Below are 26,802 nucleotides of genomic sequence, written 5' to 3'. Positions count from 1 at the left end.
ACGAACAGAAATTACTCCGTATATGAAAGGGGTTGTTCCCTCCTCAACGCCCCGCTCTTTACGCTGAAGTCTGACTCTTTCAGCTCTACTTTTAAATCAATAAAGAACTGTTTTAAATTCCACATTTTTGTTTTCCATGATTTGCTATATGTTTTCCAGGGAAATTGCCTAAGGATTGTTTTGGGTACCCGGCTTACTGACCGTATTTCAAAAAGTAGACTGTACAAAAAATGCGGTTCTATCCCGCTTTCTAGAGCTATAATGAGAGAAAGGATGAGATGGCTTGGGTACGTTCTTCGGATGAAGCATGACAAGCTGCCGAAGATTGTCCTTTAAGGCCAACCGTCAAAGGTCTAAACGGAAAGCAGATCGTCCACGGTTGGGGTGGAAGGATGTCACAAAGAAAGATTTAAGGGACATGGGGACATCCTGGGAGGGTGTAAAGAGGGAGTCTTTGAATAGACTGGGATGGAGGCGAAGCGTGTCTAGCTATGTTGGCTTCAGGTGGCTTGATGCTGCGGTGAGTTGTTAGCAGTAGTAGTATATGAGCATACAGACTCAATGGGTTCTCGGCGGCCTGCTTTCCATAATTCTCTGTTGTAGTTTCCATAATTTTTCTACTTAAGTATTATTATTTTCATCCTATTTTGGAGCATTTTGTCATGATGAACCAACTTCAATTTTCGAGCGTGGTCGGTATAATACACAAGTACCCTTATTTAAACAAGGGCTCTCTGAAAATGTCAGGAACCTTAATTTATTAGGAACACATACAGCATCAAGACCATACACATAGTGGATTGGTCCAAGTTGGATCCTCTTTCTATCCTCCGTCTTCCAAAAATAAAAAACTAAAAGGAAACAACAACAAAAACAGACATATTTGACAATAAGCAGAAATTCTATCAACAATTCTGATTTGATGAAATTAGCGCCAGTTAAATCTCGGTATTACTATAATCTTATTATAAAAGGACCTTAACCGAGTTTTGGGTTAAGAAAGCTCTTTCGGGAATTGCACCCAAATTTCGATTATATGTCATACCCAACAAGCACATTTAAAAGTAAAATTTGTAGGATTTATTGCATACAAAAGTGGTAGAACAAAACAGTCAGGCAGTTTCTCAATCCAGATTAAGTAAATAAAGAGATAAATGACTGAAATTTCCGTTATAAGCACTAAATAATTCAGAAATAAGTTAACTGAGGACTAATTTCTTTTCATACGACACGCTGTCATGGTGGCTGATTTTAACAAAGGAGAATATTTAAACAAAAAGATCTTTAAATAAAACTTAACAAATCAGTCCAAAAACAAAGTAGGCTCGTTATATTTATTAAGTAGCTTAAAACATGTACAGCAATATGGGAGAGGTGGGGGAGATCAAAACATATATCCGTTTTACTTAATGCAAAAATAAAACATGGCAAAATTATAACATGGAGAAAAAATGAAACTTTCCTGGAAAATTAGACGTTTCTAAGCCCTTACAAACTCCATACCATATCTATCCCCTTTCATTGGTGTAATTTCGCTGAATGGCACTCACAACCCAGGAAGCGGGAAATCCATAGCAATGTTGTGCTTAACCCAGAATTAACCCGAATTAAATAATAAGGAACTTCTTTACCACAATTGAGCATCACTCACAAAAAGGGTGAAAATCCCTTTTATGTAAAATCCACTTTATTCACATGAGAAGGGTTTATAGTACGGGCACATTTTGGGTGGCATACTTTTTGGCACAAAAAACATTATGGTATTTTTTAGATAGCCCAAATCAGCAATATCACGAAGGTACTCCTCCGCTGAGTCACAGGTCTTCCATCCTTTTGTCTCCATCCGCTCCCTTACGTATGAATTATTGTGGTTATTCACATGAAAGTGTCCTCCTTGGCCTTCCACAGCCCACGTAAGGATAATACCCTTACACGCGTGTTTTATCATATTGCTAATGTATATTGATTCGTATTCCATTGGAATATGCTCACCAACCTCAACACTCATGACCCAATCAAATTTACGATTTAAATTCTGTGGTGCAGCAAGGTCAATATGTTTGATAAAACCTGAAGTCACTTTCTCTATGTTTAAAGCTCCATCATAACCTTCGTAATGCAAAATTCTTTTAGGTGTGTTAATAATATCTTCTATTCTATCAAAAAATATAGATTTTTCAATATCTCTAAATTTATCTTCAAAAATATATTCTCTTTTACGTAAAAAATATCGACCATAGTGTCCTAGGCCAGCTCCGAGGTCTAAAACCGAGCTGTTCTTAAAAATATTCTCCATTCCTTTAGCAAATTCTGGTCCCCAAAGTTTATTACCACCAACTAAGATGTTATCTTCGTCTAGACAAAATCCACCTGTTTTTCCAATACCTTTCTCTTTGCAAGACATTTCGTCTTCGGTTATTCCTAAATTCCTTTCGATTTCATTGATATCACTATGAACAATCACATTCAGTTTAGCTCCAAACTGATAGATGTAAAAAACTGTAAGGCACAGAAAAATCAGCAAAGGTTTAAAAATACTAAAGAGTCGCTGTTTAGTCATCTTCAGTACCACTGCACATGTGAGACACACTTTTGGCTGAAATCATGGCATGCTCAAGTAAAGTTTAACGACCTCTAAAAACGACTTTTTTTTCTCTAGTCAAATTTCAGCTTGCATTAATTTTCACCAGGAGTAAAGTCTGAAGGGCTATCCACTTCTAATACTTCGTACACCCAGTGGCGGATACAATGTGTGATGGAGGTCTGCCACAAGTAACGTGAAAAATTGGAGAGTGAAATCCGAGGGATCGTCAACTGTAAGAAAAGAATATACGCTTAATTTTGAAAAAAAGTGGATAATGTGAACTCTCAGGCACCCGCCACCCTTGGAGAAGTTTGCTATGTGTGACGTAAAGACCTCGAGGATTAAAACCTGAGTAATACGAAAAATCAAAAATCACATGTAGCAGATATCATATGCCAAACACTATATACGTTGATAACTTCGAAGCCCACACTGCCTTTCCATGACGAAAATATAATAACAGTTTAAAATAGGGTTGAAACCTTTTAATCGACAGTGAAACAAACATAAAATTTTAACTGAATATTTCGGACACATATACAGTATCCTGATTATGGACACTGTATATGTGATCGAAATATTCAGTTAAAATTTATATTTGTTTAACTGTTATATTTTCGCTATATACGTTGCCATGTACGCCATGCATGAAACGTGGTATGGTGACAGTTTATGACGCCCGACGGATCAAGTGAGACTAGAATTTTTATACCTTACAGCGGGAGTGAGTGGAAACTCGTCCATAGTAAAGGTGAAGCTTGTACTTCTACTCTTCTGTTCTTGCCATTGATTATATTTATCATTCATAGGGGAAATTATGCGCAAAACCTCTAACTCACTATCATTTAATCAAAGACAGAAAAATACTGAAAAAGCTTAATTTGTTATTTCATGGTTAGTTTTAACAAAATCTAATAGCCTACTTATTTACCTTACTTTTAAATGATACAATTCACACGCACCCTTACCCCTAATTATTCACACTGCCATTATTGTTTCTACATTTGCAATCTTCTGTTTCAATGGATTTGCATGGTACTTTCCTATCTAGTTCATGTTCACATCTATACTGACTAACATATTTAACTACTACTACTACTACTACTAATAACTCACTGCAGCACCAAGCCGCCTGAGGCCAACACAGGTTTAATTAAATTATTGGTTTGTAGCCATCAGGCAGTATAATAGAGTTAAATTATATTTAATCCTGAAACAAATGAATCTTAGACAATGTTTTTCCTTTGCAGGAAGCATTTACGGACGATGGTCACTTCAGGTAGGCCTACATCCGCAGAATAAACTTTGTGACACCTCAAGGTTATTTAATCTCGTCTTATATATTCTCATATTTGGCCTGTTTTGGTATTTTTTTAACTTGCTTGAATTTACTTCACTATACTTGTATTAAACTACATTTTAGACATTGTATAATAATACAAACTATATTTATAATCATGCAGTTCACGATAACGAACTGCAAGTAAGGAGCGATGTGGATCAACAGTAACCAAAACTCTAAAAAACAGAATTTTGATATGAATAGATATATCAAAAGAATCGGCTTATTATCGGCTATCATCATAATGTTACTCGTCAGGAGTTACGAGCCTGAGAAAACTTGTTTACTTTTCACAAGGGAGGGGGGTACGCCCTAAAAGTGAAGGAATCTTAATGAAAATCACGCCATCAGATTCAGCGCATTAGGAATGCGTGTTTTTTTTGTTGCTTTTTGTTTTTTTTTCCCGGGGTGATCGCATCGAACCAATAGTCCTAGAATATCAAGAAAGGGCTCGTACGAACGGAGTTCTAGTGCCCTTTTTAAGTAACCAAAAAGAATGGAGGGCAATGGGTCCTCCTCCCACATTTCTTTTCCAAAGGTTATTCGATCAAAATTCTGAGATAGACATTTTTTTCAGCATAATTGAAAAGCCCTGTAACTATGTCTTTGAGGACAACGTAACCCCCACAGCCCCTGGTTTTTACGTCATGAAATTCTCCCATTGTTTACATATAGTATTTCTTATTGGGAAGTGTACCGACATTATTCGAATAGGGGGGGGATTTTCTGCAAGGAGGATTTTCTACGGGGGTAATTTTCCGCTGGGAGGGAAAAACTTTCCAAAGGAAGTTTGTACTGGGGGAATTTGCCAGGATTCCTATATCAAATTCTTTCTATTTGTCTTACTTTCTTTTTGCTGACTCAATTTTAAATGTGAATGTATTAGGGGGAATTTTCTGGGGGAAATATTTAACCGGGTTGAAGTTGTCTAGATTATTTTTCCGCAGTTGGGGGATTTTCATGGGATAAATCCTCCATGGGGGTGTTTTCCACAAGATAAATTCTCCAGAGTGAATTTTCTGCAGGAGCACCATTTCAATAGGGGAGGGGATATTTGTGGGGAGAATTTTCAACGGATGGGAATTTTTGGCATGATTTTAAAAACAATCAGAAATAAAAGTTTTTTGTCAAATGAGAGTGGGCTAAGAAAAGTTTTTCAGCCATAATCGTCCGTATTAAATTTTCTAAATTTTAAATTTTTCATGCATGGTGAGCCAAATTTGAACCTCCATTAGTTACAAAAAGTTCAGAACTTAAAGAATAAAAACAAGTTTTTTTCAATAGAAAGTAACTAACGACATTAAAACTTGAAACGAACAGAAATTATTCCGTGTTTGAAAGGGGCTACCCCTCCTCAACGCTCTGCTCTTTACGCTAAGTTTGACTCTTTGTAAAAACTCTATTTTTTAAAGCAATAAAAAACTTCAGCGTAAAGAGCAGGGCGTTGACGAGGGGACAACCTCTTTCATAAACGAAATAATTTATGTTCGTTTTTAGTTTTAATGTCGTTCCTTACTTTCAGTTAAAAAAACTTGTTATTTTGTTTATTTAATCTACGTTTCAAACTTATCACACTTCCCAGGCATCTCTCCCTCGAATTCGTGGACACTCAACTCAAAGTTGCTTAACTGATTCAAGTCCTCCCAATACTCCCGTCACCACTTAAAACTTGAGATTGTACTTTATCAACCCCCCTCCTATGTGCGCGCATGTATTACCTAAATAACAACACTGAATATGCGTTTTTATGCCACCCTTTCTTCTCTGGCATGTATTGGCACCCACAAGCTCCTCCCCCTCCTGAAAAAAAACAAATTAAGAAATAGAATGTCCGGCAGATCAGAGTATAAGAGTGAAACCTTTCTTCTGCGATTGATATTTGGCAGGATCATCCCCTCCCCTCCATATACTGAAAAATCTCTGCGGGAACCCTTATTAGCAGACCAGAACAGCTTTAACATTGGAATTGTAATAATGACAGTGCTACAACGTTTTAACGTTTACCGTTGAAGGTATAAGGCCGTGATTAAGTGAACTTGAAAACATCGAGCTTCAAAATTGGAGTTAGGGTAGCCTTTTGTCTCTCAATTCTCTAGAGACCGTCGATTGTCCGAAACCCTTCAAATAGCACTTATTCATTGGCAGAAATAGCAGGTTAATCTGGCAAAAAACTTGTAAAAATTTTAGGTAGCTGGAAATGTTCTATGGGAATGTTCGAAAACAGGAAAGTACATCGAAAAATGGTTCCAATCATCTTACAGGTCATTGTCTTCTGCTCATGATAGTACCAATTTTGTTCTAAAAACAATATCCTTCATAGAGTACACTTGAAAAAAAGAGCTAGACATTTTGTAAGTTTTCTAAGCAATTAGGGGAAATAGAGCAAAATCCTAACAAAAATTTTGTAGCATCTTCAAGAAGCTACAGCCTGATATTAAAAGCGGTATGTTCCGCCAATGAATACTTGAGTACTTTTTAAATATAAATTTTCAATTTTAACATGAGATTTGCGAGTTCCATCAGTTCACTTAATCACGGCCTTAACGTTCGTCCTGAAAGTGAATTTCAAAAGAATCAACCCTCTTTTTAACTTTCACTACTTTCATGCAAGCGGGTTACACAATCTGGGTAAAACCCTAATATTAGACAAGAGGGTAGTTATTTAGCACAGGGAAATGCGGACAATTTACAGCTTCTTGATTTAGGTAAGTCGGACAGTTGTTTAGCCGCTTATTAATTGAACCAGAAATATTATTATAAGGAATATATCAGGGTTGTATATATAGGCTGCTCGTTAATTTAGAATTGTCAGTTGTACTAAAGAATTTGAACAAGAATAGCTAAAATCAAGGTACTTTTCTATTTTCTACGTAAATGCACTTCTCCTAAGCTATTTTCTATTGACTTTTAGTGAAGTCATCACCCCTACAAATTAGTTTGGAGGGGGGAATTAGTTTTCAAGTCCACGTCGTTTTAGTTTTTTCTTTTCCTTCTACTGGCTGTAATCACGTTTATTTTCTACTTCTTGAGATTTTTCTCTCTCTTTGTTTTTGATCATCATAATCGGAAAATTTTTGAATAAAATTTCACATTGTATAACAAACATCAAAAGATAGTTGTTTTTGATAAAGTCAAATTGTTTTTCATGTTTCTATACATAAAACAATACCAATTCTCATAAAATAATACCGAAAGTTCTGTATTTAATCATAAATGTGAAGAAAAAGAAGACTACTAGCCACTTACCAGGAGCACCGAACTAGAATAAGGTAAAATAATTTATAAATCAAATGGAGCATTAGTTTCAAAATTGAGGCTTGAACCTACAAATTATTTGTCCAGCAGATGCGGAGTGAGTAAAGCCTCATGGAGGTTCAACGGTAACTAAATAAAAATGATGGAGACACAGGCTCTTTAAGCATAAGAATCTAGAAAATAAAGGCCAGATGTTTGACGGGAAAAAAATCAAAGAAGTGAATCTAAAAATTGAAATGTGAAATTGTAAGTAAAAAGTAAGATTGAAAAAAGAATAGTAAAGTAAAATTGAAAAAAAAGAATTAAGAAAATCAGGCTGCATAACCTATATAGTTAATAATATAGTTGATAATATAATCTTCCTATGACTATGCAAAGAATGATTAACATGATTAAGGACCTCCTTATTTATACCCCATTATTTATACTATGATAATCTAATATTCAACTGGCGTTGGGACGAATCGAAAGACCTTGGAGTGCTCTTTACTTTTTCCATCACTATTAATTACAAAACCCTTTCTTACAGATGAAAGTCACCATTGTTCTATTCTGTCTTTTCGCCACCCTCATGACACAAGAGCTACAAGATAAAGGAGAAGCCAGAACCGAATTCCCACCAGAAGATATTGATGACTCTGATCTGACAGCTGATTCCACAAAACATCACAAAATGCACCATTATAAGGGATACAACCAATATACTCCAACTAACTATGGCCTTCACAGTGCCTCTTATTACTCCATGCCCATGCAGCACGTAATGCCAGTTTATGGACCTTCAGTTTACAGTCAAAGAGTGTATCAACCTTCTTACCACAATGTCCATCAAAGAGTATATCAGCCGTCTTACCACAATGTTCATCCAATCCATGCTATGAAGATGTACAAGAAAGCCATGCACAAGGGAATCCATGGATAGACTAGATTTTATATGTATTTATTTGTTATTTATTAAAATTTGATTCTTAATTTTTTTTTTCTCTCTCGCTAAGGTTGATAGTCTCGGTGGCTAATACAGTCATGTTTTTCGATGCTAAAACTCAACAGGAATCAACCGTCTTACTACAATGGCTATCCAGCCCATGAAATTAAAATTTGCCATTAAACCAAGCATAATAAAATCCCTGGACAGAGTAGTTTTCCTATATGTTTATTTTTATTTGTTTTTTAGATTTAGCTATTCATTTTTTTATGTTGGCTAATTTTGATAATCAAAAAGTTCGTGATCACAAACTGTAAATAAGGACCGATTTGGTTCAATACTAACCGAACCCTAAAAAAAAATTTATAACAATTGCTGCATCTAATGAATTGTTTTTTTACGCTTATTGTCAAAATCTATCTATATATATAAAAATAAGTTGTCTGTGTGTGTGTGTGTCGAGTGACGTCATGTTTGTGTGTCGACTGACGTCATGTTTTCGACTGACGAAATTACAGACCGGGACATCGGGACACAAATGACGACCAGGAAACCGGCACATCTCCTATCAAACAGTTCGTGATAAGGAACTGTAGTAAGGAGCGACCCGGCTCAATAGTAACCAAAACTCTAAAAAGCGGAATTATGATGCTAAAATATACATCAAAAGAATCGCATTTTAATGCTGATTTTAAATATATAAGTTTCATCAAGTTTAGTCTTACCCATCAAAAGTTACGAGCCTGAGAAAATTTGCCTTATTTAAGAAAATAGGGAGAAACACCCCCTAAAAGTCGTAGGATCTTAACGAAAATGACACCATCAGATTCAGCGTATCAGAGAACACTACTATAGAAGTTTCAAGCTTCTATCTACAAAAATGTGGAATTTTGTATTTTTTGGCAGAAGACAAATAACGGGTGCGTGTTTATTCGTTTGTTTTTGTTTTTTTTTTCTTTTCCCCAGGGGTCATCGTATCGACCAAGTGGTCCTAGAATGTCGCAAGAGGGCTCATTCTAACGGAAATGAAAAGTTCTAGTGCCCTTTTTAAGTGACCAAAAAATTGGAGGGCATCTAGGCCCCCTCCCACGCTCATTTTTTTCCCAAAGTCAACGGATCAAAATTTTGAGATAGTCATTTTGTTCAGCATAGTCGAAAACCATAATAACTATGTCTTTGGGGATGACTTACTCCCCTACAATCCCTGGGGGAAGGGCTGCAAGTTACAAACTTTGACCAGTGTTTACATATAGTAATGGTTATTGGGGAGAGTACAGACGTTTTCAGGGGGATTTTATTTTGTTTGGGGGTTGGTCTGAGGAGAGGGGGCTATGTTGGAGGATCTTTCCTTTGAGGAATCTGTCATGGGGGAAGAAAAATTCAATGAAAAGGGCGCAGGATTCTCTAGCATTACTATAAGAAAACAATGAAAAATAAACATGAAAACGTTTTTCAAATGAAAGGAAGAAGTACCATTGAAACTTAAAACGAACAGAGATAATTACGCATATGAGGGGTTCTAAAAATACTTTAGCATAAAGAGCGAGGTATTTAGAAGGAGATAAATACCTTGCTCTTTATGCTAAAGTATTTTTAGTAATTTCAACTATTTATTCTACGGCCTTTCTGATTCAGGGGTCATTCTTAAAGAATTGGGACAAAACTTACGATTTAGTGTAAAGAGCGAGATATTAACGAGGGTACAGACCCCCTCGGATACATAATAAAAATATAAGGTTATGAAAGTTTGTTACGTAAGTTAATTCTTAAGTTACGTGTATTTTCTAGTTGCCTTTTTAAGTAACCGAAAAATTGGAGGGCAACTAGGCCTCCTTCTCCACCCCTTATTTCTCAAAATCGTCTGATCAAAACTAAGAGAAAGCCGCTTAGCCAAAAAAAGAATTAATATACAAGTTTCATTTTAATAATTTATGTGCGGAGAGCCAAGACCAAACATGCATTAATTCAAAAACGTTCAGAAATTAAATAAAAAAAAAACTAATTTTTTTAGCTGAAAGTAAGGAGCGACATTAAAACTTAAAACGAACAGAAATTACTCCGTATATGAAATGGGTTGTTCCCTCCGCAATCCCTCGCTCTTTACGCTGAAGTTTGACTCTTTGCCACAATTTTACTTTTTAAAACAATTAAAAGCTTTAGCGTAAAGAGCGAGGGATTGTGGAGGGGACAACCCATTTCATATACGGAGTAATTTCTGTTCGTTTTAAGTTTTAATGTCGCTCCTTACTTTCAGCTAAAAAAATTAGTTTTTTTTATTTAATATATATAAAAATAAGTTGTCTGTGTGTGTGTGGGTCTGTCGGTTGACGTCATGTTTGTGTGTTGACTGACGTCATGTTTTCGACTGACGAAATTACAGACTGGGACATCGGGACACAAATGACGACCGGGACACCGGCACATAGGGAATATAAATGACGACCAAGACACTCAAAGAGAAAGCGACTGGGACACAAGGAATGTTCGATTAGCAATCACCATCAACAAAGGACCGGGACACAAATGACGACCGGGACACAAGGAGTATAAATGACGACCAGGACATAAGTAAAAAAACTAAAAAAACTAAAAAAAAGGTAAAAACTACAAAAAACCTAAAAAAAAACTAATAGAAAAACTAAAAAAGCTAAAAAACTAAAAAAACTAAAAAAGAAAAAAAATAAAAAAGGAAAAAAATGAAAAATAAAGGAGAAAAACAAAACTAAAAAAATAAAAATAAACAAAAACTAAAAAGAAAAAAAGGGGAAAAATACAAAAATTTATTTCATCATATACCACTTCAAAACGAATGTATATACAGACCAGGACACCGGGATACAAATGACGACCGGGACACAGGGAATATAAATGACGACCGGGACACAGGGACACAACTGCAACGGGGACGCAGGGAGGCACAGGGGGATATATAAATGACGACGGGGACACAGGGAATGTTCGATTAGCAATCACCATCAACAAAGCTCAAGGGCAATCATTAGAATCATGAGGTATAACTAAAAAAAACTAAAAAAAGGTACAAAACTAAAAACTAAAAAAAGACCAATTCAAAAACTAATGTATATACAGACCGGGACACCGGGACACAAATGACGACCGGGATACCGGGACGCAAGGAATATAAATGACGCCCGGGACACTCAAAGAGAAATCACAGACTGGGACACCGGGACACAAATGACGACCGGGACACAGGGAATATAAATGACGACCGGGACACAGGGACACAACTACAACGGGGACGCCGGGGGGCACAGGGGGATATATAAATGACGACGGCGACACAGGGAATGGTCGATTAGCAATCACCATCAACAAAGCTCAAGGGCAATCATTAGAATCATGAGGTATAGATCTGAATACGGATCGTTTTCCCATGGACCATTATATGTTGCATGTTCAAGAGTCGGTAAACCTGACAATCTATTTATATGCACAGACAATGGGACAGCAAAGAATGTTGTATATTCGCAAGTTTTACGTAGTTAAAAACATATAGAAATATATATATATATATATATATATATATATATATATATATATATATATATACATATATATATATATATATATATATATATATATATATATATATATATATATATATATATATATATATATATATATATATATATATCTATATTCACAGGTGGGACATAGGGACACAACTACAATGGCGCGTAACTAGTATGGCACGTAACGACTTACGCGCGCGGGGGGGCTTGGGGGGGGCGAAGCGCCCCCACCAACTAGGTGTTGGGGTGGCGCGAAGCGCCACCCCAACAGCTAGTAGGGAATATAAATGATGACCGGGACACTCAAAGAGAAAGCGACCGGGACACAAGGAATGTTACGATTAGCAATCATCATCAACAAAGCACCGGGACACAAATGACGACCGGGACACAGGGAGTATAAATGACGACCAGGACATAAGTAAAAAAAACTAAAAAAAACTAAAAAAAGGTAAAAACTACAAAAAAACTAAAAAGAAAAAAACAACTAAAAACAAAATAAAAAAAACTAAAAAAGCTAAAAAACTAAAAAAGAAAAAAAAGAAAAAAGGAAAAAAATGGAAAATAAAGGAGAAAAACAAAACTTAAAAAAATAAAAATAAAAAAAAAACTAAAAAGAAAAAAGAAAAAAACTAAAAAAACTAAAAAAAAGTAAAAACCAAAAAAAAAAAACTAAAAAGAAAAAAAGGGGAAAAATACAAAAATTTATTCATCATATACCATTTCAAAAACGAATGTGTATACATACCGGGATACAAATGACGACCGGGACACAGGGAATATAAATGACGACCGGGGCACAGGGACACAGCTAAAACGGGGACGCCGGGGCACAGGGGGATATATAAATGACAACGGGGACACAAGGAATGTTCGATTAGCAATCACCATCAACAAAGCTCAAGGGCAATCATTAGTATCATGAGTTATAACTAAAAAAAACTAAAAAAAAGGTAACAAACTAAAAACTAAAAAAAAAGACCAATTCAAAAACGAATGTATAGACAGACCGGGACACCGGGACACAAATGACGACCGGGAAACCGGAACACAAGGAATATAAATGACGCCAAGGACACTCAAAGAGAAATCACAGACTGGGACACCGGGACACAAATGACGACCGGGACACAGGGAATATTAATGACGACCGGGACACAGGGACACAACTACAACGGGGACGCCATGGGGCACAGGGGGATATATAAATGACGACGGCGGCACAGGGAATGATCGATTAGCAATCACCGTCAACAAAGCTCAAGGGCAATCATTAGAATCATGAGGTATAGATCTGAACACGGACTGTTTTCCCATGGACCATTATATGTTGCAGGTTCAAGAGTCGGTAAACCTTACAATCTATTTATATGCACAGACAATGGGACAGCAAAGAATGTTGTATATTCGCAAGTTTTACGTAGTTAAAAACACACACACACATATATATATATATATATATATATATATATATATATATATATATCTATATTCACAGGTGGGACATAGGGACACAACTACAATGGCGTGTAACTAATATGGCGCGTAACGACTTAAGCGCGCGGGGGGGCTTGGGGGGGACGCGAAGCGCCACCCCAACAGCTAGTATAAAATAAATATTAAAGTTGATATTACTCGTCAAATGCAACGAGCCTGAGAAAATTTGCCTAATTTTCGAAAAAGGGAGGAAACATCCACAAAAATTTAAGCGATCTTAATGAAAAACGAACCAACAGATTCAGCATATCTGAAAACCCAAGTGTAGAGGTTCCAAATACCTATCCATAAAAATGGGGAATTCGGTAAAAAAAAAAAGAAAAAAAAATGCAGAGGAAAGATCACGGATGCATGGTTATTTTTTTCTTTGTTTTTCCCAGGCGCAATCGTATCAAACCAATGGTCCTAGGAGATTATAGGAGGGCTCATTCGAACAGAAATCGAATGTTCTAGTGACCGTTTAGGTGATCAAAAAGATTGGAGGGTATTTCCTGTTTCCCAAACCCATTTTTCAGTAAAGAGATCAGATGAAATTTTTTTAGAAGGCATTTCAATTGAATGTAGTTGAAATTCCCAGTAGCTATGCCCTTAGAGATGACAAAGCCATACGCAGCCCCTGAACAAAGGGCACATGCTATTGGAAAATCTGAGGATTTTTTTAGGGCGATTTTCCGGGGGGATAATTATTGGGGATGTTTTTCATCGAAAAAACATTTTAGGGTATATTTCACAATGGGGGGATTTCTTGGCATGATTTGAAAAAAATCAAATAAAAATGCTTTTTCGAATGAAAGTAAAGAGTAACATTAAAACTTAAAACGAACTGAAATTATTTTTTAGATGAGGGGGACTATCTATTCCTCAGCCTTCATTTTTTAGGCTAAAGTTGACTTTTGCTCACAATTCTTTAACAAAAACTGTTCAAACACAAGTTTGAGTGAAAAGTGTTTTTAAATAGCTTTAATACTTTTACGTAAACACCGAGGGTTGAGGAAGTGGTAGTCTCCTTCGTATATGGAATAATCTCTGTTCGTTTTACGTTTTAATGTTGCTTCTTACTTTCCGTCGAAAAAAATTGTCTTTTTATTTAATTTTGATAAAAAGTCATGTTTATTGATGCAAGACGAGAATGCAATTATGAATGAAGCTGTATCTAAGAATACGGGTAGAAATGAAGCTGCTACCCTTTTAGAATTGACATACAAACGGATGAGGTCTAAAGGAACTGGATCCCTTCCTTTTATAGAAAGGGTATAGTCCCCTTCAAGTTCCCTTAATTTTATTACATTGTAAGCTTTTGATTAGTAACATGGAACTGAGTAAATGTATCATATTGTAGTTAAAGGCAACGCTGTAGTATTGCCTATTATAGACAGCCACAAGGCTTCAATGTTTGTTTGTTTTTCCAGAGTTACTTCATATTGAAGAAGTGGTCGCATAAGCTTTTAGATGGCTCATCAGATTAGAAATAGTTAGTTCTAGTGCCCTTTTTAAGAGTCAAAAGTGATCAGAGGGCAAATAGCCCCCTTGCACCCACTTTTCTCCAAAAATATTAGTTCAAATTTTTAGACAGCCATTTTGATCAAAATAGTCCAAAAATCAAATAACTATGCTTCCATGTTGACAAAACCTCCAGCACCCCAGGGGCAAGGGTTGTAAAAAATGCAAGTTGCCCAATGTTAACAAATGAAGTTTTTATGGAATAGGTAGTCGTATAAATTTTGGAAGAGGCTTACTTGATCGGAAATCGAAATTTCTAGTTCACTTGCTAAGAAGCAAAGGGATCGGAGGGCAACCAGACCACCCATCCCTCCAAACAAATTATTTCCCCTAGATGCATCTGAACAAAATTTTTAGACAGCCATTTTGTACAAGAAAAGTCAAAAAGCAAAATATCAATGCCTACTGGATTGATAACCCCACCCATCAGCTCCCGGGATAAGGGCTGTAAGCTATGCTAGTTGCCTATTGTGAATATATAAGGTGCTTTTATGAAAAGCTTAGTTTTATAAACGTTGGAGGATGCTAATTCGGTTTGAAAGTAAAAATTATAGTGCCCTGAAAAAGAAAAAGTGGTCGCAGAACAGGCAGCCCCCCCAGCCTTTCTCTCCCGAGTGAATCTGATCAAAAGTTTGAGCAAGCCATTTTATTAAAAAGAGTCAAAAAGTCAAACAAACATACCTCAGGGGTTGAAAAAAACCCAACATCCCCAGGGGCATTTGCACTTTACTGATAACAAAACATACTACGAATATTTTCTTTGTATCCTGTTTATAACATTGAACAGCAAATAAAGAAACTAAAGCAAAATACAATTTTGGACTGTTGAGTTTCGTTGCAAGACTCGTGTTCTTAGACAAAAATTTTTTTAAGAATATACCATCAGATTTTATAGCAAATTTTTGGGCAATGGAAAATTTCTGTTTGGCAATCAATACTAAGATTGTCTTGTAAAATAACATTTTGGGCTTTGAATTTGTACTGATTTGCAGAAATTGGTCTGACTAGGCTGACGTTCAAACGACACAGCACAGCTTTGTCACTGAAACATTACTGGTACAGAAATACGTAGTTGAAACGTCACTGATACGCTGAAACGTCACTGGCGCGTGATAGTTATAGTGAACGTTACTGATACAATGATTGACACGTCAATGAAATGTCACTGACAGGTAACTGACAAGTCACTTATGCAGCGACACGTTACTGATGCAATAACACATCACTAATACAATGACACGTTGTTGATACAAAGACAGGGAACAGGTACGCTGTATATCTGATGTTTATATACAGTTCCAGAAATTCCCTGTCAGACTTACTTTCATCAGTCTTCGTTGTAGCATTCAATTTCATGGAGAAGTAAAATTGTAATAGTCTTTCATTATATTTTATAGAAATTAATTAAAAAAAAACGAAGTTTTTCCGAGGGAAGTAAAGAGCGAAGTTTAAACTTAAAATGAACAAAATTATTACTTCACAGCCTATCTAATATATATATATCAATAAAACTAATGCAAACAAATCAACTGTGATATTTCCCTATGCTTGTAGGGTTACAGAAAACTAGCGCTTTACTGAAAACACAAAAGTCAAGTATAAAAAACAAGAATATTGATTTAGAAGTCAAAAGTAAATACGTAGCCTCACAACAGCAAACTAATCTATAACGCTTTTCACAGTCCTACAGGGGCTGTGATATCAGTAACTTTCAGTATAAAATTAAAATTATCTTGAAAACTTAGGTATAAAAATAATAAGTTTAAATTCATCACACAGCATACAAAATAATGGATTGATTTATCAGGTAACATCTTGGTCTCACCTAGTATTACTGGAAATGAAAAACATATCAACCGTAATATGAACTCTGGGAATCCAGTTATTTCTCTCTATAAAACGGAGAATTTTAAGTTGTGATACAATTTCTAAAGCGAGTTTGTAGGGACACTTCGGACTTGTCTACAAAATAATCATGAAACGTCCTATTCAGATCCAAAATAACAGTCAATCATTTAACTGAGCTCAAAGTGCAGAAATGATGCCAAATGTAATGAAAAAAATAGTAACAATCGAAAAACACTTTACTTTTATACTGTTAAAGTGTCCTTCAAAGGTTTACTTTTACCGTACCAAAACTCATATATTGTTTAGTGTTTTCAGTAAAGCGCTAGTTTTCTGTAATCCCACAATCATAGGGAAATATCACCAGCTGATTTATTTGTATTATTCTTATTGACATATGTTAAATAGGCTGTGAATTAATAATTTTGTTCCTTTTAAGTTTCAGCTTTGCTCTTTACTTCCCTATTTTGTTTTTCCGGAATTTTTTTCCTATTATTTTTCGCTTATTTATAGGAAAAAATAATTTCCTATAATTACTATTAAAATAATAGTAATTACTCTATGGTAAAATAATAGTAATTAATTATTTAATTGCGATTAAAATAATTTCCTATATACTACTTTCCTTTATTTATAGAAAAAAACATTTTCCTATTATTTTTTTTCCGGATTTTTTATTAAAGTAATTTTTGCTTGTTCCTGATAAGATTTAATTCAGGAACAACACTGCTATGACCTCTTATGTATACGGAATAATTTCTGTTCGTTCTAAGTTTTAATGTTGGTCCTTAGTTTCAGTTGAAACCTTTTGTTTTTATATAATTTCTAGTCACATCCAATCTAGGGGAGATAAGACACCTCAACCCTTATTAAGGAGCCGAACAAAGAAGCGGTGCAAGAGTGGAAGGATGGAAAAATGAATGAAGGAAAAAAATGAAAAGAAGGAAAAAAGGAATGAAGGGAAAAAAACATATTGTCGTTTCTTTATTTGTACAAGAAAATTAAAAGAAGAAATAGATCTTTAATTCTTTGTTTTAAAACATCAAATTTAGTAGCACTTACGAAAGTAGCTCCAAGCGAGTAGCTACGACACAAAAGGTTAACTGAGCGGATAGGTTTGTGCATCGACATACTTGCGAAAAATTTTGCTAGCTCAAGAGAAATGTGGCTTTAGGCTTAGAGACTTATTTGACCTGTACCTAGATAAAAAGCCACTCATTACTCAGAAATGAATAGAAATTTCTGCCACCTCCAGACCCAAGTCTGCACCCCGAACTTATTTTGCCCCCCCCCCAGCTAAAATCTAGTTTCTGCAAAAAAAAACTTGTCAAAACTAAAATAAGACTGCATAATTCAATTATCCAGCGAAAAAGATCAGTTTTCTTTAGTACATCTTTGCTTCTATGGTAATACATGGCTCATTTTTCAGTTTTCACTATCATTTTCATTTGATTTAGAAAAATTGGCTCCAACTCCCCCCCCCCTAGGAATTTGACGAAATTACACCACTGAATGCAGGTATGAGCAACATCTTTTATATGAGCTATTAAAAATCTATCTAGATACCTTCAATACCAATACGCCCAATAACAATATGCTCATACGGATAAGCGTGATGCCGACACAGTGTGTAGCCCTTTCCTGAGGGACTATGGAGGGTCATATCATCACCAAAACCAAAGATATTTGACCATTGAATTATGTTGAACAAAATGGCCATCTCAAAATTGTGATTGGATGAATTACGGGGGAGGAGGCCTTTAGGGAGGGGGCTAGTTGCCCTCCAATATTTTTGGGCACTTAAAAATGCTACTAACAAATTTAATTTCTGTTCGAATGAGCTATTAAAAATTTGTTTATGATGTTCTTGTCACCCCATAGCCCTTCTAGAAAAAAAGGAGACAGATCGGCCTTACCCATGCAAAAATGCCATTTTCCTTGTTGTTCAAGGGGGAGGGGGTGTGGAATTTCTCATAGCCTGGTTTTCGACCGTGCTGATTCCAATGGTACGTAAGTTCATTTGTAAGTTACGTGTATTTATAAATCATAAAAGCGCGTATAAATAAAATTAAAATTTCCAGTTTCCTTTTTAAGTGACCAAAAATTGGAGGGAAACTAGGCCCCCGCCCCTTTTTTCTCCAAAATTGCCCGATCAAATTTTGAGATATCCATTAAGCAAAAAAAAGATTAAATACGCAAATCTTGTTTCAATTATTCATGTACGGTGAGTGAAATTCAAAATCTGCATTAATTCAAAAACATTCAGAAATTAAAGAAAAAAAAGTTTTTTTAACTGAATGTAAAGAGTGACACTAAATCTTAAAACGGATAGAAATTATTTCGTATATGAAAGGGGCTGTCCCCTCCTCAGTGCCTCGCTCTTTAAGCTAAATTTTTTTATTGTTTTAAAAAGTAGAGTTGTGAGAAAGAGTCAAACTTAAGCGTAAGGAGCGAGGCGCTGAGGAGGGGACTGACAGTCACAATGAAACGTCTGACTAGGCTGATGTCACAATGAAATGTCACTGATACGTCACTAACACGTCACCGATGCGATGCCACAGCATTGATAGGTGACTGGCATTTCACTGATACAATCTGCTACAATCAGACACTGATCCAATGACAGGGCAGTAAAATGTCACTGACATGCACAGACATGTGACTAATACAGTTACACGTCACTGACACTACTTGATACCTAAATCACAATCATTATACAGATGAAACCAAAAACAAACAGAAATTACAATAAATAACCGAGTAAACTCAAAATTACTAATAAACTAAGACGAATAAGGCTGACACCCTCCGTACCTTCTAAAGACCAGAACATAATTTGCACTTAACTAAAAACAAAATATATTTAAAGCGATTTTTTAAGTATCATAGATTCGATGTGATTAAAACTTTCAGTAAAATATATATATATATATATATATATATATATATATATATATATATATATATATATATATATATATAAATAAGTTGTTGGTCTGTCTGTCGACTGACTTCATTATAAGGATTGAGCTGTATGTCGTCATGAAGTTAGTTGTCGTCATGTTTTTTATGACGATGCTAAGTATATGACGTCATTATAAGTATTTAAGAAAATCGTTCAAAGACAAATTTTTAAGTGTAAGAAGATCGTTGAAAGAGAAATTTTTAATTGTAAAATGACTGGAGAACCTACAATGGCAACAGCCGAGGAGGCTGCTCAAAGAGTCTATGCCAAAAGACTTGCGGCTGATAGAGAAAGTAAGAAAAGAAAGCGTGCCGAGGAATCACAAGAACAGCATAAAAATAGGCTTGCGGCTGATAGAGAAAGTAAGAAAAGAAAGCGAGCCGAGGAATCACAAGAACAGCAAGAAAACAGGCTTGCGGCTGATAGAGAAAGTAAGAAAGGAAAGCGTGCCGAGGAATCACAACAACAGAGTGAAATTAGGCTTGCGTCTAAAAGAGAAATCACCAAAAAAAAGCGTGTCGAGGAATCACAAGAGCAACCTGAAAATTTTCGCCTGGCATTCAGGTACAGCCCAGTCGATGATTATAGCTTGAGTAGATGTGTTCAAATCGGAACTATGTCCAAAATTTGTCCCTATTGATAGGCCTTGAAATTCAATGGTGAAACAATGGGAATGTGTTGCACCTCAGGAAAAGTTAAACCTCCTCTACTGGCTGCACCACCAGAGCCATTGAAGACTTTGCTTACTGGAACTACTAGAACTTGAGCAAGTAAGAAAAGTAAGCTACTAGAGCTTACTGGAACTACTCAGAAAATATAACTCATGTTTCCAAATGACGTCGTTTGGTGCCCAAATCGAAAAGCCAGATCAATTTATGCCAACTTTCAAAGTAAAAGGGCAAATTTATCATAGAGCAGGGTCCCTTCTACCATTCTCAGGCGAGAATCATAAATTTTTACAACTGTACTTCATCAGTGATAGAAATTCTGAATTGAATGCACGTTGCGAAATTTCTCCCGGCGTTGAAAGGACAATCGTTTCCCAATTGCAACATCTTTTCCACGAAAATAATAATTTAGTGCGTCTGTTCAAAACAGCCATCGATTTGATGCCTACTGATATGCAAAAAATTGTTATTTCTGCTGACAAAACGCCTCCTGGCCAACATGTGCGTAGATACAATGTTCCAACTATCGACGAAGTGGCAATCGTTATGGTCCTTGATCAGTTTTTACCTCGAGATATTACTCTTCATAAGCGAAACGCTCAGTTGGTAAGAATTGCTGAAACTCGTCGATGCTACGATGCCCTACAATATCCTATCATTTTTTGGGATGGAGCCGACGGCTATCACTTTAATATTAAATTGATAAATCCAGCCACTAACAAAGAAATGAATAAGAAATGCAGTGCAATGCATTATTATTCCTATAGACTAATGATTCGGCAGCATGAAGACAATTATATTTTAAAATGCCGTCAGTTGTTTCACCAATACATCGTTGATATGCATGCAAAACTTGATTCAGAACGTTTGCTATTTATACGTCTGAATCAGACCAAGCTCCGCTCTGAACAATACATTCATTTGCGAGATGCAGTTATAAATGACGGTAATACCACAAACGTTGGAAGATTAAAGATTTTACCTTCGTCATATGCTGGCAGTCCCCGTCATATGCATGAATATGCTCAAGATGCTATTGCGTATGTTCGTCTCTATGGTCGTCCAGATTTATTTATTACATTTACATGTAATCAATCTTGGGACGAGATACAGCAGCTTTTACTTCAAGGACAATCGGCGTTTCATAGACATGACATTGCGGCCTGTATCTTACGGCAAAAGTTGAAATCACTGACAAACTACATAGTTGTTTGTTTGTGTGTCTGTCTGTCTGTCCGCATATGACGTCTGAATTATTTCATCATATACCAATTCAAAAACGAATGTATTCAAGCCGAAGTAGCTGAGTTGGTAAAGCGTTATGTTCCAGGTTCTAGGTCCGAGAGGTTTCAGGTTCGAACCTTGGCTTTAGCATTAATACAAAAGAAGAAAAAAAACTAAAAAAGGTAAAAACTACAAAAAAAACTAAAAAGAAAATACTAAAAACTGAAAAATCTAAAAAACTAAAAAAAAACTAAAAAAAGGTAAAAAACTAAAAAAGAAAAAAACTAAAAAAACTAAAAAAAGAGGTAAAAACTACAAAAAATTAAAAAGATAAAAAAACTAATAAAAAACTAAAAAACTGAAAAAACTAAAAACTGAAAAAGAAAAACAAACTAAAAAAGGAAAAAAACTGAAAAATAAAGGAGAAAAAGAAAACTAAAAAAATAAAAATAAAAAAAAAACTAAAAAAGGTAAATTTATTCAAGCCGAAGTAGCTGAGTTGGTAAAGCGTGATGTTCCAGGTTCTAGGTCCGAGAGGTTCCAGGTTCGAACCTTGGCTTTAGCAGTAATACAAAAGAAGAAAAAAAAAAGTAAAAACTACAAAAAAAACTAAAAAGAAAATACTAAAAAAAACTAAAAACGCTAAAAAACTAAAAAAAACTTAAAAAAAGGTAAAAAACTAAAAAATAAAAAAAAATAAAAAAGGTAGAAAATACAAAAAAATACAAAGAAAAAAACAACTAAAAACTAATAAAAAAACTAAAAAAAGAGGTAAAAACTACAAAAAAACTAAAAAGAAAAAAAAACTAATAAAAAACTAAAAAACTAAAGAAACTAAAAACTGAAAAAGAAAAAAAAACTAAAAAAAGGAAAAAAACTGAAAAATAAGGGAGAAAAAGAAAACTAAAAAAATAAAAATAAAAAAAAAACTAAAAAAGGTAAATTTATTCAAGCCAAAGTAGCTGAGTTGGTGAAGCGTGATGTTCCAGGTTCTAGGTCCGAGAGGTTCCAGGTTCGACCCTTGGCTTTAGCATTAATACAAAAGAAGAAAAAAAACTAAAAAAGGTAAAAACTACAAAAAAAACTAAAAAGAAAATACTAAAAAACTAAAAACGCTAAAAAACTAAAAAAAACTTAAAAAAAGGTAAAAAACTAAAAAATAAAAAACATAAAAAAGGTAGAAACTACAAAAAAAACTACAAAGAAAAAACAACTAAAAACTAATAAAAAAGCTAAAAAAAACTAAAAAACCAAAAACTGAAAAAGAAAAAACTAAAAAAGGAAAAAAACTGAAAAATAAGGGAGAAAAATAAAATTAAAAAAAAATAAAAATAAAAACTGGGACACCGGGACACAAATGACGACTGGGACGTGGTTGTCGACTGACGTCATATATGTCGACTATAAATGACGACTGGGACACAGGGACACAACTACAACGGGGACGCCGGGGGGCACAGGGGGGATATATAAATGACGATGGGGACACAGGGAATGTTTGATTAGCAATCACCATCAACAAAGCTCAAGGACAATCATTAGAATACTGAGGCATAGATCTGAATACGGATTGTTTTTCCCATGGACAATTATATGTTGCATGTTCAAGAGTCAGTAAACCTGACAATCTATTTATATGTACAGACAATGGGACAGCGAATAATGTTGTATATTCGCAAGTTTTACGTAGTTAAAAACATATATATATATATATATATATATATATATATATATATATATATATATATATATATATATATATATATATATATATATATATATATATCTATATTCACAGGTGGGACACAGGGACACAACTACAATGGCGCGTAACTAATATGGCACGTAACGACTAACGCGCGCGGGGGGGCTTGGGGGGGCGAAGCACCCCCACCAGCTAGGTGTTGGGGTGGTGCGAAGCGCCACCCCAATAGCTTATATATATATATATATATATATATATATATATATATATATATATATGTGATTTTTTTTGTTCAGATATTACGAGAAATAGAAACACACAACTTGAAATTGGGATTGCTTTCAGTTAAGTATAAATTACGTTCTGTTCTCTAGAAAGCACAAGGGGCGTCAACCCTACTCTTTTTACTTTCTGCTTGAACTGAGTTAGACTCAATCAGGTATTATATTGACCTAAAAAATAAATGCTTTTCGCACAAATATTGCTTTTAAAATTCTTTTTCTTAGAGTTTTACATAAAGACTAAATGCCCACATGTATCGTGCATTGCTATCACTTCAAAAGTCATCAATTATGGCTATTGACTGTATGGGTTATATCAGAGAAAAGGGAGAGTTTACTTTCTTATAATTCTTGATTAAAAGCATGCTTTAATTTCATTGGTTTACATTTCTGATTTAAATTAATCACTTTATTCCTTAAAAAAGAATAATTTATGGAGTGATAAATAGTCAAAGCTTTTCAAATGTTTCGCTCGCTTGTGCGAAACTCTTTCTCTCAACTCTACTTTTTAAAACAGTAAAAAACTTTAGCGTAAAGAGCGGGGCGTTGAAGAAGGAACAGTCTCCTTCTTATACGGAGTAATTTTTGCTGGTTTTAAGTTTTAATGTCGCTCCTTACTTTCAGTTAAAAAAAACTTGTTTTTCAACTGATTTTGAGTCGTGTAAACACGGCCCTCCGTGTGGAACAAGTAGTCTCTCTGTTTCTCTGTTTTTGCATGCTTAAATTTTGAAGAATCTGCGGAAATTTTTGAAAAACCCCAAGTTTCAACTGAACGAGAAATCAAAACCTGAATTTCAACCAAAATGGACAATCAAAAGAATCATCCCTTCTTTGAACTTTCATTGCCTTCATCCAGATAACACAATCTGAATTTCAACTGACCCAGAAATCAAAAACTGAATTTCAACTGAAAGGGAAAATATAAAGAATCATCCCTTCTTTCAGCTGATTGTTTTCGTCCAGATAACACAAGCTTGATGAGACCAAGATGACAATTGGCTTGGCAAAAGGGTTAAAATAGGAACAGTTTACAGCTTCAGAATTGAGGTAAATAGGACAGTTGCATAACGACTTTTTGGTGACCCACAAATAAAGTTATAGGGAACGCACCAGGGCTGTATATATAGACTAAAGCTGTAAATTATGGAGTGTATCTTTTTAACTTAAGGTCAACAAGCGCAGCTAAAATCAAGGTAATTTTCTACTTTCTGTGAAAAACACGAATGGGTGTACGCAGGATGTTGTCAAGGTGGTAGGGGGAAGTTGTCTATGGTGGAAGGGGGGGGGGGGCTATAGCTATATCGACAGTTAACAAAACTTCACACAACCTTTATCTTATCTTTGGAAATCTTTCTTCATCAATAATCATCAAAAATCCTAATACAGTACGTAGGATGTTGTCAAGGTGGTAATCTATGGTGGAAGGGGGGGGGGGGCTATAGCTATATCGACAGTTAACAAAACTTCACACAACCTTTATCTTATCTTTGGAAATCTTTGTTCATCAATAATCATCAAAAATCCTAATACAGTACGTAGGATGTTGTCAAGGTGGTAGTCTATGGTGGAAGGGGGGAGCTGTAGCTATATCGACAGTTAACAAAACTTCACACAACCTTTATCTTATCTTTGGAAATCTTTGTTCATCAATAATCATCAAAAATCAAAAATCCTAATACAGACAATTCGTGGTAACGAACTGTAAGTAAGGAGCGATGCGGCTCAATATTAACTGAAATTCTAAAAAACAGAGTCTTGACAACAAAAGGTACATCAAAAGAATTGAATTTTGATGCTTATTCAAAATATGTAAGATTCATCCAATTTACTGTTACCAATCACAAGTTACGAGCCTGAAAAATTACCTCAATTTTTTGCAAAAGGAGGGAAAACCCCTAAAAAGTCAAGTGATCGTAATCAAAATCAAATCATCAAATTCAGCAAACCAGAGAACCCTACTATAGAGGTTTTGAGTTCCTACATAAAAATGTTGAATTTTGCACTTTTTATCACAAAAAGTCACAGATATGTGTTAATTTTTTCTATTTGTTTTTCCCAAGTTGTGACGTGTGTCAGTTCACTTGATCGGAAATCCAAAGTTCATGTGCCTTTTTTAAGTGACCGAAAATATTGTAGGGCAGCTAGCCCTCTTATGTATAGTAAAAAATTACTAATACTAATGTCTTTGAGGATGATTTCACCCCCCACAACCCCAGTGGAAGGATGACAAGCTATGAATTTTGTTCATTGTTTACATATAGATCATTGGGAAATATACAGACGTTTTTCAGGGAAGATTTTATGGTAGAGGGGGGAAGTTACGTGGAAGGATCTTTCCATGGGATAATTTTTCGTGGGAGACGGGAATTTTCCATAGAGGGGAGCTGGATTTTTCAGCATTATTTAAAAAACGATGAGAAATTAATATAAAAAAAATAAGATTTGCAACTGAAGGTAAGGAGCAACATTAAATTTAAATGAACAGAAATTATTACGTATATGAGGGGATCGCCCCTCCTCAATACCTCGTTCTTTACGCTAAAGTTTTCTTAGACATTTTAAAAGAACTTATTATCCTGATTAAACGGACTCTGTGGTCAAGCAGTCACTCTTGAATAATTCAAACAAAAAGTCAAATTTTAGTTTAAATAAGGAGGTATCGAGGAAGAGACAACCTCCTTACATATGTAATAATTTCTGCTCATTTTAAGTTTTCGGGTTGTTCCTTACTTTCAGTAAAAAAAAAAACTTGTTTTTTATATTTAACAATCAGTTACCTTCAGCATTAATCTTCTTGGATTACTATGCTCTTATTATCTTCTTAAATAACATAATATAATAAATCCATTATCCTACCATTTTCCAGAAAACCTAAACACCATAAAAGCGATTTGACACAAATCACATTACGGTTAGATAACAGTTTCTTGTTCTAAGAATTCAGTCCAAAAGTTTAAAGCTGGGCGACATTAAATATAAAAATTGATGTATCTATGTATCGAACCAAAAATTTATATTAAATATTGAAACATAAATATCGATATTGGAAACGATATTTGGAAATTTCTGTTTATATCCACTTTTTCAACCATCACACAGAAAAATTTCAACATACGAGAAGTTCTCGTTAATGCTTAGTGTAAACTTGAAGTTCTAAGGGGGGCATCTTCCCTCCTGCTCTACGCTAATGAGGACACACCTCTCCAATTTTGTATTGGTTCACTCTAGCCCAACACCCATTTTAGATTATTTTGCCTCTGTTTCATTACTGTCATCAGCAATCTCAAAGTTCTAAATTTAATTTTACAATTTATAGTAAAAAGAAAATGGAAAGAGTATTTAGCTTTCGTTATGCAAAACCACTTTTCATATTTCTATAAACAGAAGTCTAACATCTTAAGAATTAACACTTGCAACCTTGCAACCCTTGTAACACTGCCTTGTAACAACCAGTGATGATAGTGAGGAAAAGGGA

At 35.0% G+C, this 26,802-nt stretch overlaps 1 protein-coding gene and 1 long non-coding RNA gene across 2 annotated transcripts; one reads left to right on the top strand and one right to left on the bottom strand.

The window, feature by feature from the left end:
- Positions 1–1,057: 1,057 nt before the first annotated feature.
- LOC136040163 (uncharacterized) lies at positions 1,058–26,199 on the bottom strand. The gene is made up of 2 exons (XM_065724285.1): positions 26,105–26,199; positions 1,058–2,814 (listed from the first exon to the last, which is right to left on the bottom strand). The coding sequence occupies exon 2, from the start codon at positions 2,558–2,560 to the stop codon at positions 1,688–1,690; it is 873 nt and encodes a 290-aa protein (XP_065580357.1). The 5' UTR covers positions 2,561–2,814; positions 26,105–26,199; the 3' UTR covers positions 1,058–1,687.
- LOC136040380 (uncharacterized) lies at positions 6,677–8,153 on the top strand. Its single transcript, XR_010620697.1, has 2 exons — positions 6,677–6,777; positions 7,711–8,153. It is a non-coding gene; the product is annotated as an uncharacterized LOC136040380 (long non-coding RNA).
- Positions 26,200–26,802: the final 603 nt, after the last annotated feature.

This window comes from Artemia franciscana, chromosome 20 (assembly GCF_032884065.1).
Source record: "Artemia franciscana chromosome 20, ASM3288406v1, whole genome shotgun sequence".
NCBI classification, from domain to species: domain Eukaryota; kingdom Metazoa; phylum Arthropoda; class Branchiopoda; order Anostraca; family Artemiidae; genus Artemia; species Artemia franciscana.
Note: the sequence above shows the minus strand (reverse complement) of the source record. Positions and strands in the feature narration are given on the sequence as shown.

What these genes read in the sequence shown, in the direction of transcription:
- LOC136040163 (XM_065724285.1), bottom strand. Translation starts at nt 2,560, where the DNA reads ATGACTAAACAGCGACTCTTTAGTATTTTTAAACCTTTGCTGATTTTT.